The sequence below is a fragment of the Netta rufina genome (genome assembly GCF_964035555.1).
Source record: "Netta rufina genome assembly, chromosome: 1".
Classification (NCBI taxonomy): domain Eukaryota; kingdom Metazoa; phylum Chordata; class Aves; order Anseriformes; family Anatidae; genus Netta; species Netta rufina.
Window position 1 is genome coordinate 140302308 of NC_140123.1, and position 14957 is coordinate 140317264.

At 38.9% G+C, this 14957-nt stretch overlaps 1 protein-coding gene across 1 annotated transcript in view; it reads right to left on the reverse strand.

Annotated features, from left to right (window-relative positions):
• Window positions 1-204: 204 nt before the first annotated feature.
• DERA (deoxyribose-phosphate aldolase) overlaps window positions 205-14957 on the reverse strand; it is a 55288-nt gene continuing 40535 nt past the window's right edge. Inside the window, exons 7-9 of the mRNA XM_084306390.1 lie at window positions 7964-8076; window positions 4228-4377; window positions 205-2500 (exon numbers count right to left, since the gene is read on the reverse strand). Of these exons, the coding sequence (XP_084162516.1) occupies window positions 2444-2500; window positions 4228-4377; window positions 7964-8076 (320 nt within the window). The 3' untranslated portion in view covers window positions 205-2443. The remainder of the gene's footprint in view (window positions 2501-4227; window positions 4378-7963; window positions 8077-14957) is intronic.

Below are 14957 nucleotides of genomic sequence, written 5' to 3' on the forward strand. Positions count from 1 at the left end.
AAACAAAACAAAACAAAAAAGAACAAAAAACAAACAAACAAGCAAATAAAAACCACCCCAAATCAGAATCATCTTTATTAGAATATGCTTACAGATTCTGCTACTTCCCTCCTCTCCCTTCCTCCCCCTCCCCCCCCCCAAAAAAGAGAAAAAATATCACAGGTTTCAACACAAAAGATGCTTGAACAATTTTACTAGGAATCCAGTTTCTTCCAAAACACTGGATGGCTTAAAGCTGCGCAGTATTTTAAATTGTTGTATTTGTAACAAAAAAGGAAGCGACTATCAGATTTTCAGAAAGCCAGACCTTTCCATGTGCAGAATGAACCTCTTCCCACTGAAGCAAACCTACAGCAAGAGTCCATGTGCACATCAAACAGATAGGGAAAGGTAGGCAAAGGGGTGCATCAACAAAAATACAAATTCTGCTATCAATTTTGCTAATCAACTCATAGGTCCCATGAAAAATGGGAGGATGTATCCACAGGTACTCACATTAAATAGGAGGCATGGTTGGACCTTCCTCAATTTTAAGAAACATTAGAGTCCTTCCTCTAGAAACCAAATCATATCTACAGAATAGTTTCTATGTTAACACTAAATGTCTAAAGGACAATCAACCACAAAAAAAAGTGAACTTTGCAAGTGAGGTGACTCTTTCTATGACAGAAGCATTGAAGTACAGTGTAAACATTGACATGACTGGAACTGAACAGCAGCAAAATCCCTGTGACATGGCTGGGAGGGCATGACAGAGGGCAGGTCTGGCAGGCAGCTGATGGGAGGTGACTTTGTACAACAGACTCCACATTACTGGAATTTCAGCAGCAGAGTTTTACTTTAAACATGCAAACAGGGACTGGACTTTTTCCTTCCAGAAACTTTTGGTGAGACCAGAAGGCAAATCCCGTGGCAAAGGAAGGCAACTTCCCCTGAAAACAAACGTGAAAACAGCCACAGCTCAGTCTACTGAGCCCTCATGTGCTGTGTTGAGACCTAAACCAGAAAAAGCTTGAGATCCTTGGGTGAACTACTTACTGGGAAATGAAGGCCTATTTTTAGTACTAAGCACGGCATATAGGATTATGATTTCTGTATATGTTGCTTCTCTGTTCTTTCTTCCTGCTCAGTTTTCCTATCTGTCCAATGTGTTTTATAGAGCAGTAGTGACTCAGGTGGTTTAACCAGATAAATAACTGAGTTATTATCTTTATGAAGTCAAGATCTCTTTGTAATAAATGTACCTCGTAGCTTGATTTACAGCAAAATCCTCCTCTTACTTCCCTGATGAGACCTACTTAAGTCAGTGAGACTAGATATGATAAGATAATTAAGTTTTTAGTACAACTCTGGTTAGTGAGGAGAATGCAGCTCTGAAGTAATGAATCTACTAGCTCCAGTCTGATATTCAAAAGGTGTTGATAATTTAGGCATTACTCTTAATGTGCTCTGAGAAAAGTATTCTTTCATTAAAGCTGTAAACCCTGCATAGGCCACAATTCTTTTAAATTAAAGAAATGCTTTCAGAATGGCAAAGTTGAAGTTCAGACAGCATAGCAGTGACACCTGCAAACTGACAGTCAAACCCCCCTACATTAAAATGCAAAGATTTGCATGAATGTGTTTAAAAATGACAGGAGACAGGAATGGGAGCTTCTAAGCAAGTTAGACTAAAATTTTTAAGAGTGAAATGCCTAAAAATAGGCCCCTGAATGCATAGTTAGGCACCTATATAGAGGCTGCTTGATTTTCAGTTGTTCTGATCACCCAGAGCTCCCATTAACTTCAGGAGCAACTGTGGATACTCAGCTGTTCTAGAAATCAAGCCACCTTTATTCAAGGGTCTAAATATGGATGTCTGTGCCCAGGTTTGGGGGGAAAGAATAAAAAATAAAAGAAAAAGGTTTTTGCTACCAAGATTTTATAAAAGAAAGAAATAACCAAGTTTCATTTTCTCAGGTTACAATGCTTGAAATTGAATCAACATAACAATTAATAGTGCCACATATCTGTGCAGAAGATTTAGGCAGAGGTGAATGGAAAGCTGTTCCAAGATCTGTAGCTCTTAATTAGCAATCTGAAACATTAGTTAGATATTTCATATTCTGAGACTGCAAAGTGTTACCAGGCCACCTAAATCTTTTTCATAGTATTTCAGTGTTGCCATTAATAAGCTTTTCAGGCTGGTCTGAGGAAGACTTTGCAAGATTAACTTTGCAAATCTGTAAGTATTAACTATTTAGCTGTTTCTGAATTACCATTTTTTCTACTTTTGGATCAAGTACAACCAGCAGACTTGAGCATATTTTTAAATACTATAAAATATGAAGAAGGGAGAATTAGGCCTTTAATTCTATCAAACGCACTCGCTTGTCAGAAGACTTCTGAATGCTGTTTTTTTTAAAGACCTCTTTTAAAAAATAATCCTGAGTTGATTTTGCATTTAAGCCATTGCCAGGTCATGCTGAAGTGCATAAGAGCCAGTCACATGGTGGAAAATCTGCAAGAAGAAAGAAAATTCATGATGGAATTACACATGACTATAAATTTCCAAGTGCCATAGAAGTAATAAATTAAAGGCATGTCAGATGAAGATGACGGATATTTATTTGTGTGCGTGTGTTCATAAAATATGATGTAGTATACCTTCATATACTTGTTTATAGGATCTGAACTAAGGGCTCTTGTTGCCTTCCTTGGAAAAAAAAGTAAAAACTCCTGTTTTTAAATAAGCTTTCAAAAACAGACAAGTAGGAGACAATGCTTTACTCTCACTGTAATCTGATTTTGATGATTTTAGTATTATTTCTAATATTCAAAGTATTCAAAATTGTTTATGCTTTTATATGGTTCATTTCATTTTCTTTACTGTACTGCCTTAGGGCAGGAGGTTTCTCCATTTTCTGTGTTTTGCTTTTTTATATATTTCTTTTAGTGAATATAATGAATGGCACATTTTATGATACATGTTTTTAGATGGCAGAGTATAGCAGAGCTTTGGTCATGATTGGGGTCTTCGTGCAATCCCTGGCAGACAAAAGGATGCCACCCTTAAGAAATCAGAACAAGCTGTGTCACATACAGTGGCTGTCTTGTAAGACCCAGCAGTGATGGCAGTGGCAACACAAAAGCTCACACTGCTTAACCAGGGACATGATTTTAGGTCAAGTGAGAGGCAGAGACAGGCTGGCAGTGAAGGAAGCCAGTATTATCCTCAAAGCAAGAGGGAACCTGTGGGTTTCAAAAGTCTCACAAATATTCACCCAGCATCCTTCAGCTGTTATATTTTTCTTAAGACATGTCAGCATTTCAGTTGCTAGAAAAAATATGGGCAGAGGACTTAAGTTTTTTTCTCCTTCAGCCTCTTTACACAGCTCTGTTCTCCCACCAGCAGCAACAGCACAAGGGCTCCCAAACCATTTTCTTGGTTAGAGCTACTGTCACCTCATCTCCTGGGCTTAATGAGCATGACAGTGAAGTTCAGCAGCCCTAATGGTATAGTCCGTCCTATGAAGCTATGCCATTTCAATTACGTTGTATTCTTTGGGGTAGATCCCCTACTACAGTGAGGCAGGTCACAGGGCAGATAGGTCAGAATCTTTCTTCCTACTGGGAACTACACATTGTCACTGAACTACTGGGAACTACACTATTTGTCTGCCAGGAAACACAGTGATCTGCCTGAACAAAAATAAAAGCAATTACAAAAATGAGGCTTTGTAGGAAACAATTGCTTTTTCTTCCCCAGGAAATAATCAATATGTTAAAACTTCTCTATCAGCAGTACCATATGCAGAATGAGACGTGACTTTCTTCACAGCACGGAAATACACTGTGAACAGTTGTGACAGTGACACAAAGGGTCCGTACAGTATTCTGAGAGCCAGCTGAACTGGCAACAGACAGAAGTGCAGGGGAGTGCACTACCATGTATTCTTAAAAGACTCTACATATGTACAAACTGAGCTCCTTTGCCTACCGCATTGTGAGACCGGCCCAGACAATTGTCCGCTGCCCAGAATACCAGATTCCCAGGAGCTGGCAATGACAGGCCAAATTTAAAACAATACTGGGCTGGAAGTGAACTTGTCATTAATAATGCATTAGATGTATGTTCTGTTACCTTCTAAACAGCATCAAAAAGTATATTCTGCAAAAACAGTAAGCTGGCACATTTAGAAAGATAACACTTTCTCTTCCACAGTCTGAAAATTGTTAGCAACTAACCTGTTTCTCAATATCTTCCAACAAACTACTAGCACCCAGGCGAAAGAGCTCTGGCTTTAGCCACTCCACTCCCAGTTCGTCCTTCACCAGCATAAGCCAAGTAATAGCTTCTTTTGCTGTCCGAATACCCCCAGCAGGTTTAAATCCAACCTTTATAAAGAAAAAAAGAAATGCAATATACATTTTCATTCATCACAGCCCCAGAAGAGCAATCAGCATTTGTACACCAGCAGTCTAAATGTGCCTGTGGTGTATATAGCACATTCTGTTCGGTAAGTATCTGACTGCAAACAGCGTTAGGTCTGGAGTAGTGCTGAGAGTCATCAGGCCTCAGTCCTCACTGTGAAAGACAGAACTTTTGCCCTGAAGGGAAGCAAGGCAGGGAGTAATACTTTTGACACCTCTACACTTTCTCAGGAGCTGGGTTTGAGAGAACTTTGCCCATAACACATACTAGGACAAGCAATGTAGGCAGAGCCAGGGATATCTGCATATCACCTACTGCCTGTGTTGTAATCTAATTCAAATAAATCACACCAAATATACATGCAGTAGTGTAACACCAACAATACTGAAATCAGGAATGTGATGCAGCTGACTTGTGTGAAGAGCAGCAGGAGAGATCTGTACTTTATAAAAAGCCTGTGTGCCACAGTTACACATGATTGGGCTGTAAATTCAAACTTATTTGGAGCATTTTCACTAAAATTTTCCAAATTTCAAATTTTAAATTATGTCTGTCTTTACCAGAAATTGAAATTGTTTTACAGGAACTGCAAAACTTCTCTCCCACCACACAATGGCTAAGCTTTCAGACACTACATGAGAGAAGTGTCATACTTGGACAGGTGAACTGCCATGTATGAAAAACCTATCTTTAAGGTAGAGCATGCCTTGAAATCCATGAACCCATGAACCAACACTGAGGTGACCAGATGTGCACCCCTAATGCCAATCTTGGTTAAGTGCCATCTATACACATCTCATTCTAAGACAGAGCTTGTGATGCACAGTTACCAAAAGCCTGGTCAAAAATTTTATTGCTTGCATTAGCTCAAATGTTGGCAAGCAGCAGTTTCTTTTAAATTCATGAAAAATAAGAATTGGAAAAAAAGTGTTTCTTCATTAAAGAAGAAAATCTGCATATATACAGTAGCACATAGTGATGCTTTCTACATTTTCCTCTCCCTCACATCTTTACTTTGGGTAGTCCTTCACTTTAGCCTCCTTCTGTAAGAATTATTGTTCTGGTTACTGTATATACATTCCTAAAACCTCAATGCATCGATGACTTCTTTGTACCTTATAGATATGATAGTAGAATCAAAAAGTATCTGTCATTTTAAATATGTTTGGCATTTTTTATAGGAATTTCAGGACAAACACACATAGAATAAATCCTTCTCTAACACTGAAGCATTGTGATAACAGCATATTTCCAATAAGATTATAAAGAACTATAACAGGAAAGGCTTGATAAATCCAAAACACAAAGACTGTGTTTTTGTGGATGGATGGATGCATGCATAAATGTATGCATACATCTGTTAACATTAGATTTCCAAAAGGAATTTAAACCACAGCAACTGGAAAAACATCTTCTAGACAATAAATTAAAATAGCGGGACTGTGTTTTCCCTCAGGAAGAGAAATCCTAATCAAATTCAAATTTAGATTTCTTCCTAGAAATATTACAGCTCTTTGAGGTAATCTGTGGGAAAAACAAGTAAAATACAGTTAATAAGGCAATTAAAGCACCAAGCAAAATTCCTTTCCCTTTTTTGCAAATTCTGAAAGCTCTTTTCTTTGGGGAAAAAAAAAAAAAAAAAAAAAAAAGCTGACAAAGAAAAGCCTGTCTTCTCCCCCCATTTACCATCTTTCCAAATGGGGCATCTGACTGCCATAAAAACGCAAAAAGGAAGGGGGGTTATTTAATTCAAGAGTGGTATAAAGTCCAGCTACCACTTCCCTGCTGTTTCACAGTATTTCATTATTTTGCTTAATAAGTTCATCTCCTCAAGAATTTTCTCTTCACCTTATATTATTAAAAGTAATAAGTTTTTCTGGATTGGGGGTTTTCCCAACAGAAAAACCAATTTATGTATGTCCTTCAATAATGACAGGAAAAGATTATTTCCCATTATATTGCACACTTTTCATATCACCACCGCAGCTTATCATTCAATAAATGTTACTCTGCAACTTGTTCCTTTCCTCGAAGAAGTTTAATTTCTGTATTAACCTGTTTTTCCCAGCCAACGCCTTGCTAGAAAGCATTCCTACAGCAGCAAAATTAGTTTGTTAAAGATACCATTTAGAAATCTCTTGTCACTGATAATATTGTCTTCAGTTAATAAAGCACATGAAGTCAGTTTACATCTAATTCTCTGACATACACAGACATAAGCACTCATTCTTAATAACATATTTTATACCATGAATACACCCTTTTAAAGCAAAAGGTGAATTCAATATTTATATCCAATTATTATATGTACAACACTCTGCAGATGCGGCAGAGCCAACCACAGCTCCTGTATGCAGCACCTGTGCCGAGGCGAGTCACCTGGCTCAAGGGATCTGCCTCAGGTTGGCAGCAATGATGCTCCTGAAGAAGCAAGACTATCCAAGATGCTGGAGTTGTTCCATGTCAGAGAGAGATGCAGACTGGGGAAGGTAGGGGTGAAGACAGCCCAAGGATCCAAGCCGGCCTCATCTAGACATCTACAGAGAGGAGAGGGACACACATCTATCCTGCTGTCACCTGGTCCCTCAAGATCCAACAGCCCCTGAAGCTATCTCAGAGCTATCCCTCTATCCCACTGGTCATCCCATGTCCTAACATTACACCTCGAAATGCCATCTGCAGAAGGGGCAGAAGGGTAAGCTGGAGAGGACAGAAAGTGACCCAGAAGTGGGGAGAGGGTCTTAGCTAAAAATACAGTCGCCTTCCCCGAGGCCTCAGGAGACAACAAAGCCTACTGCTGTACATCTGCACCAGATCTAACTGGCGACATCACTTGTCCCCAGGATATGGGAGGCAAGAACTGTCTTAAGCCTTCCAGGAGAACCTCCTCTTTTCTCCCTGCTCCTCACTGCCACTGACCTCCCTTGACAGTAACCTGAGGGATAAATGGTGTAACGCTCTCTCAGCTGCTGTCCTGCTCTCCCTCCACCTCAGACAACAGGATCCAACTGGATCTGCCTTCTTGTTCCTTTGGAAAGCCTCTCTGGCTTCCAAGAAAAGAAAAGATCAAAATTTACTCTTTGGGTTGCCAGAACAAAGCCAGAATATAGAGCTGTGTACACTGAATGGACTCTTGGTGGCTATACATTTGTATAGCTCCAATGAGGTTTATAGGAGCATGCCAATCACTGTCAGCTTGAGATTTATGGAGATGACGATTTAAATATCTTAAATGGTGAAACAGAACTCAAAACCAAATGCAACACAGGATGTATCAAGACTGCGTGAGCTTTTAGGGAATTAACTGACATTTAATCAAGGGAGGGAAGGCAAAGGTGTCTTTTGGTTTGGGACTTTTGTTTTTTTAATTATTAGCAAATGGAAAGAGGAATACATGAGAGAAGTCCCACTTCCCATTACCTACTGCTCTATAGCCATGGAAGATAACATATGCAAATTTATATATTCTGCATTTTGAAAGCGTTCCAGTCTTACTTTCTTCTGAGTAAACCTGTTTGGTCTATCTTTAGAAAGGTCACAAGAATGTACCTTGTTGCCGGTTTGCCAGTAGAATTCTTTAATGGCTCGCATCATGACTACTCCGACTGGAAGGGTTGCATTTTCCACTTCCTTTCCTGTAGATGTCTTTATAAAATCAGAACCTTAAAGGAAGTAAAAAGGTGCATGATAGTTTTAGAATAAGCCACTGTGCACATATGTAGTTCATGCCCTCCAAGGATGTCCTCATCCTTCACAGCAATTATGAAGCATCCCTTTACACGTCCCTGTGGTGTCGATATTAACCTTGCACCAGCTGAGGCTGGAACAGGAAGGTGAGTTACCCATCCGGTTTCTGAGCAACTCAGACTTCCCAGGGTCTAAATGAACACCTCAGCTTTTAATCCTTTGCTCTAGCTATCGCACTAACAATCTCTTCAGGACAGTCCAATATAGTATATGTTCCCGTATGCACATTCAGTATATACACGTGTTACATCTGCTACACACACAAAAAAGAAAGATATCAGATTAACCACAATAAAGAAAATGATTTCCTCTAAACAAATGTTGCATATAAACTAACATTTTAATACTTCCACAAGGATCTTTCTGAATAAAAACAATTTCCATCAGATTTGTAATTTCAGTTTGCATCCATTTAGTCTCATATTTGACAGTCTAGTATCATATCTCCTGCAGCTGTTTAAAGTGGAAGGAAAGAAATCCCATGTGTGTTTATGAAACCAGATGTGTAATACTGTAAATAGGGGAAAAAGTCCTTTCATTTGTATTTTATGATTGTAACATTGCAAATTACTATACTTAAAGCCATTGCCTGATATAATACAGTAACAAGGTCAAAAACTCTTATTTAAAGAAGGAGAGTTAGCCTTGGCTTAATTTTTATGTTTTCTCATTTTTATACAATATTCCTCACTGTCTCTCCTGAACAGTTGTGAAGTGTTCTTGTACATTCTTGCTGTTTCAGTGACTTAAAATGAATCCAGGAGCACAGTATTATGAAAAGCTAAGAAACTAAGAACAACAACAACAACAACAAATGCCTTGCAGTGTATGATCCTGCACTGACAGAACACAATGACAAAACTTCTTTAATTGCATTAGGGCATACTTCACTCCTGGGAACCTACTTAGAAAAGGTGTACTGTGGGATCATTAATTATCAAAAGTAATCGGGAGGAGAAGAGGGCTAATTCAAACACAGTGTAGTAGTGCATCATCCACTTAAGTCAATTGGAACTGCATCTGCTTCCACTTCAGATTTGGCTTAGGGTCCACTTTGTCTCTTATTTGAATGATGATGCCTCTGTGACATCCCCTAGAGTAAGAAAGGGAACTTTCACTACTGGCTGAAAGTAAGGAGTTGCCTAGACTACGTTTTTGACGGTGTGCTGCGGCATGCTCCAGACACCTGTCTTTCTGATGAAGGCTGGCACACAGCTAGGTTTGAACCTGTTGGGAAGTTGAGACAAAGCCAGGCATGCTTCAGTGTCCTGTAGTTTAAATATAATTGAACTGTATCACTAACATTGCCTCCTCTAAGACCATGGCTCTTTCTGTAGGCTTCCCACCTAGGCATTGGTGTTTTAAGTTGCACCACCCTATGACATTTCCCATTCGAAACAGAAGCAACTACTCAGGAAACAAGTTCTAACTCCAGCAAAGTTGCAGTTTGAAAAAGAGGCAATTAAGAGTTGATTGAGCTTTACAAAGAACTGAGCACATATGAGAGATAGTTGAATTATATATTTCAGAGCTACTCCCTTTCAGAGAGACAGTGTGGACATCTGATAGTCATGTTAAAACAAATAATAGTGGAAGTGAAACTTTAACAATGCCAAATTATATTTTTAATTTCCCTTTTAAAATGTAGCACTTAAAGTCCTTCAGCGCGATACTTTTCATTTTTTCTAGTATAAGGTAAGTCAAAGCTTTTATAAGTCTTATAATTACAAGTCTCTATGGTACAGTTTCATTAAAAACTTTCATTAAACAACAGCTGCCCTTGTATATGGTCTTCTAATCAATTTGGTCAAACAGAATGACTTCTAATCAGCTGTTGATAAAAATAGAAGATGAAATTTTAATTCTAATAGATTAACCACAAACTCAAGATAGTCTTCAAAATCCATCTAGCTCTATTCTCCAGTGGATTTAACGACTATTCAGCAACTCATTACTAAATAGAACAAGATGAACATTTTCCAGTTCATTAAAGAAATGTACTATGTATTTTTGCATTGTCCTCATGATTCGTTACAGGGAGTCTTAATTACAAGATAATGGATAATGGTTATTAAATGCAGACTCCAGTAATGAAGCTCTATTCATTTGCAAGCCTCAGAGACTGCAAAGAGGGGAAAATAAAATTACTAGCTTCAAAAGATTAACGGATCAAATTATTATTCAATTTTGAAAATCTCATTCAGACTTCATAGAAACAAGAAGAGATTAAAAACTAGTATTAGTACAAAAGTAGTGCATTTATATATTTATTTTTAAATAATATCTTAAGGCTATTACCAGAATAATCAGCTTTAGATGTGATTATTAGACAAACATACAGCCAATTTAGTAGCATCCTCTAACAATGAAAACAATACATTTTTATTTCCCGAACAAATTCTATTTATGATACAAGAGCTTCCTTGCAGGACTCCAGGCAGCCTCTCACAGAACTCGGAAGATGCACGCTAACAGAGAGCACCACAATGTACGTATTATTAGCGTGTAGATTTCAGTAATGAAAAGGGGGATTTAAAAATCAACTACAGCCATAAAAAGCAGCTCATTAAGTAGAATTTATGCCAGCCTTGTAATAATAAAAAGTGTTTCATCAATTCTATTTCTTACTCATGTTTTCAAAAACAAGTTTAAGGAACGAAGTTCAGCAGGAGTATCATCTGGAAATTTAGGTGATGATTTAGAAACCAAAATTTATCATGCATCTTCTCATCTTCCTATGAATGTGTACATGCAAATATCAAGGGTGATATTAAAATACATCCTGGGTCACTTTCCTCTTCCTTAGGGTATGTTACTTCATTCACCGAAAAATTAAGTCAAACTTAAAAAATGAGTTTATCAGTGTAGACTTGTAGACCAGTGAGCCTGGAAAAGGCCACACTTTTTACTCTTTTCCAGCGTGTGACCACAGTAACGTACTACCTTACAAGGCAGTGAGTCAGGCACGACTCATTGAATCACTAAAGAGTTCAGACATCAAAGCCCTTTGAAACACAGCAGCATTAGATGCCTGTTTCACCTTGGCTTGCTGCAAACCCAGTAACCCACCTGCATGGAATGCTTTACAGCACCAAGGCCCAGCAAACGTTGCTTTCATGTAATTGGAGACAGAAATCTGTATAAACCAGAAGAAATGTGACCATTGCCAGTCTGTACATAGAAACCAAGTTCTCTGCACAGTTGAGAGCCAGGCCACTTGGGTTGTGGTCACATGTGTTGTGACATGAGCTGGAGTATTTTTTTAAGATACTAAACCCCTCTTCCTTTGCTCTCTCATCCTTCACACGCATTTCAGCCACTGCACTCAACCAAAGGCCATTTAAAACAAGCCAGTTGAATTTGCACATGCTAAATTAAAAGCTGTGCCTTCATAGCTTGTTGTGTGAATCCACACCTAGAGATTAAGATGAAGCCCATTAAATTTATCTATCCTAGATACTTATATGGCCCTATTTAATGTTGTACCTGAGTGTAGTGCTGAGGCATACAGAAAAGGAGCGAGTTACCCAAGGCTTCTCGGCAAGCATTTGGCAGGGTAGGAATTGAACGTCCTGGTCTCCTGAAGGCCAGAATAGAGCTGGCACAACTGGCCTAACCCATTGTTATTCCCTCTGTCATCTCAGAACACCACAAAGCTTCCCAGTCCACGTAAAAATGAAGCACAGCACGAAAACCAGAGAATGTTATTTAGATTAGAGCATCCAGGAAACGAATTATGGTTCCATAATTAAGCAATAAGCAATAATAAGCAGTATAGCAATCGTGGAGTAATCACAACCTTTTGGTTGTGAAGTGCTTCAAATGCCCTTGGGGAATGATTATCTCCTGATAACTACTGACTCTGTGTTGTTGCCTTACTCTTAATGAAGAGCAAAGATACGTCTGGCAGTTCTAAACAATAGTTCAGAGACAGGCGCTTGCAGAGGGACAATTATGCCATACTACCTTGTACATACTTGCAATGAGCAGAAATGTATCTTGGTTGCTGCAACTCAGATAAACCAATATATAGCAGCACAGGGTGAACACATGCCCACAAGACTTCTAGTAGTACCGGCAGAGAGTCATGCTGTTGAGGGCACCTGCATAAGCCCCTGCTGTTTGTACTGGAAAAGTAGCAATGATAAAATAATACATTATCAAATATGCATAAAGTTGCATGAGCAACCCATCTTTTTATTTGTATGAGTACCTAAAATAGGGGTCTTAAGATTCACACGTGGTTACCCCGACTAGGGGCTACCAGGCTATCAACTCACTGAAAATGAGAGGCAGGGCAAGATACAAAAGGCTAATGAAGTAGCTAATTCTTGTTAGCTGAGGCATTGTAATAGTCCCCCTACATGTCCTACAACTCCAGTTGCAATATGAAAGACATTTCCTTCCAGCTTAACTTTGCTATTGAGGAGAAGAGAATACACATCCGTGACAACTCACTTGAGCAGTAGCTCACTGAGTAGCTTGAACTCCATCACACATGGCTACACTGCCAGACCACTTATTTAGGTACCTATACATGTTTTCATATGCTGGTGTCAAGCTACCATTTTTGAAATTCCTGGCTTATAACTTGGTATTTTGTGAACTTTTTCTTTTTTCCAATTCTTTTCTGAGAAGTACCTGTATGAGGAAAAAAAAATTGCACCATGGAGCTCCACGTTTAATGTCTGTTTACAAATAAGACAACCTTTATAATGACCCATCCTATCATCTCAGCTTCGTTTTCAAGACTAGAAATGGATGCTTCTTTTCTTGTACACCATCTCTGGTAATAGGCGATCTGCAGGCCAAATGATGCCCTTAGGAACACTTACGCACACACACAAAGGGACAAATTATTAAGTCCATACTTATGCAAAATTCCCTGTAGATGATCTCTGAAAGAATTCAGCATTGCTGAATTATGCATAGCTTGCTAATGCACTATTATAGTGTCTACCACAGGTCTCCATAGGATACTATTACTTAATTAGTATTAGTTTCTTGTGTGTTCATTGAAAATGTGTTTCTCGAGAAGGTTCAAAAGAAAGATCCACACCACCTTCTGTCACTCTGATATATATAAAAACAACTTCTGTTGTTTTTAGAACATTTCTTCCATTCCAATTCCTACTGTACACGGTGAAAGGGAAAAATAATTAACTGACATGTGACATGCTCCAATCTCAAAGGCCACAGCTGGGATTCTCGTCAGTGGTGGCTCTTGGCTTTGGCTTCAAACTACACTAAAACATATGAAAAAGATGCTCCCAGTTCCCTCCCATATTGCCTGGCTGGAATATGGCACAGGTGCAGGAGCAGTGCAGGCAGTTGTGCACCACTGCACAGTCATTCCTTGTCCTCTCCAAAGAAGAAGCAGCAGGACATTTTCCCAAGAGCAACTACTGGGACCACATGGAAACTTAAGGAATCCCTATATTGTTTTCTGCTTGTTAAATTTCATGCTTCTTTACTGAGATTTTCATTTATACTTATTCAAAAACGTGTACCGTGCATTACACTCCAGGGCTTTACAGTAATGACCTATATTAACCTTATTTTGTTTTGCAGATGGCAATACTGAAATTGGTTAAGCAGTTTGCCTAATGACACATGACAAGCTAAAGGTAGAAAGAATAAATAAATCAATATATCCCAACACCTAATGGCAACTTTGCAATTATCACTGAGAAAAAAAATATACCTTTCCTCTCAGCTTATCCAGTCATAATGCTGTTATCCTTTACAGACAACAGTGTGGTTTGCCACTTGCCTCTGGTTTTGAGCAAGACACAAAATACCAAAATACTTGAAGAGCCAAAGAACCACAAACAACCTCCCACCCCCCAGAAAAATCCCCAAAATAAAATCTTTCACAAACTACACTGCAAAGCTGGAAACAGGATGGTGTTACTGATGAGGTAGGCATAGCACTGCATAAAATCTAGTGGAAGTGCACTGCAGCACAGGAAAGCACAGAGCAGCAGACCCGCTCCCTCTCATTGCCACCATCATCTTCACTGTTACACTGAGGTGACCTACAAAAAAGGCAGTCACATCTTTCAACACCTCATTCCCACTCTTTGCTGCAAAGATAGCGATGGCTGAATTCTGCAGCTCACCCTAACATCCAGAAGTCATAAATTGCATAAAAAAGCTAAAGGTTATAAAATAACACATTGTATCTGTATGAGGACATTGACGTAGCCAGGGGCTATGAGGGGGAAGGTGACCTTTCCCTGCTCTGGCAGAGTGTTAGTATCACACATTCAGCAGCTACAGGTACGATGGGTGTTTGAGAAGGAACCACTGCATTCATTCTCATCACTTTATCCGTGACACACTGGTTGCTGCTAAAACAAGTTGCTGTTCCATTACAAAGCCACATAAAGGTTGGCCTCTCTTTTCAGATGAGATGCAGGCACTCAGGTTTTCAACACCCAGCCATGTGCTTGTACTGAGCTGAGCTGAAAAAAAAGTGGGAGAAGCTAGATTTGATTTGAAAATCTCACCCATTAAGCTTCCTCTACAAACATTGAATTGTATTGCATCATTTACTTGTTCACACTTAAAATAATCTAAACAACATTAAACTATCCTAAACTGTGATATAATTAAAACAGTAATGTTCTAGATCAGGCTTTTTCCCTGCTGGCATTCCTGGCTTTGGATCAATACATCTTAGTCTCACAAAATGTTGTCTAGTACATGACACAATAAAAATTGTGGCTAAAGCCCTGATATATCTACCAGTAATAGTGCTATGACTTGGAAGTAAATAATAAATATGCATGAC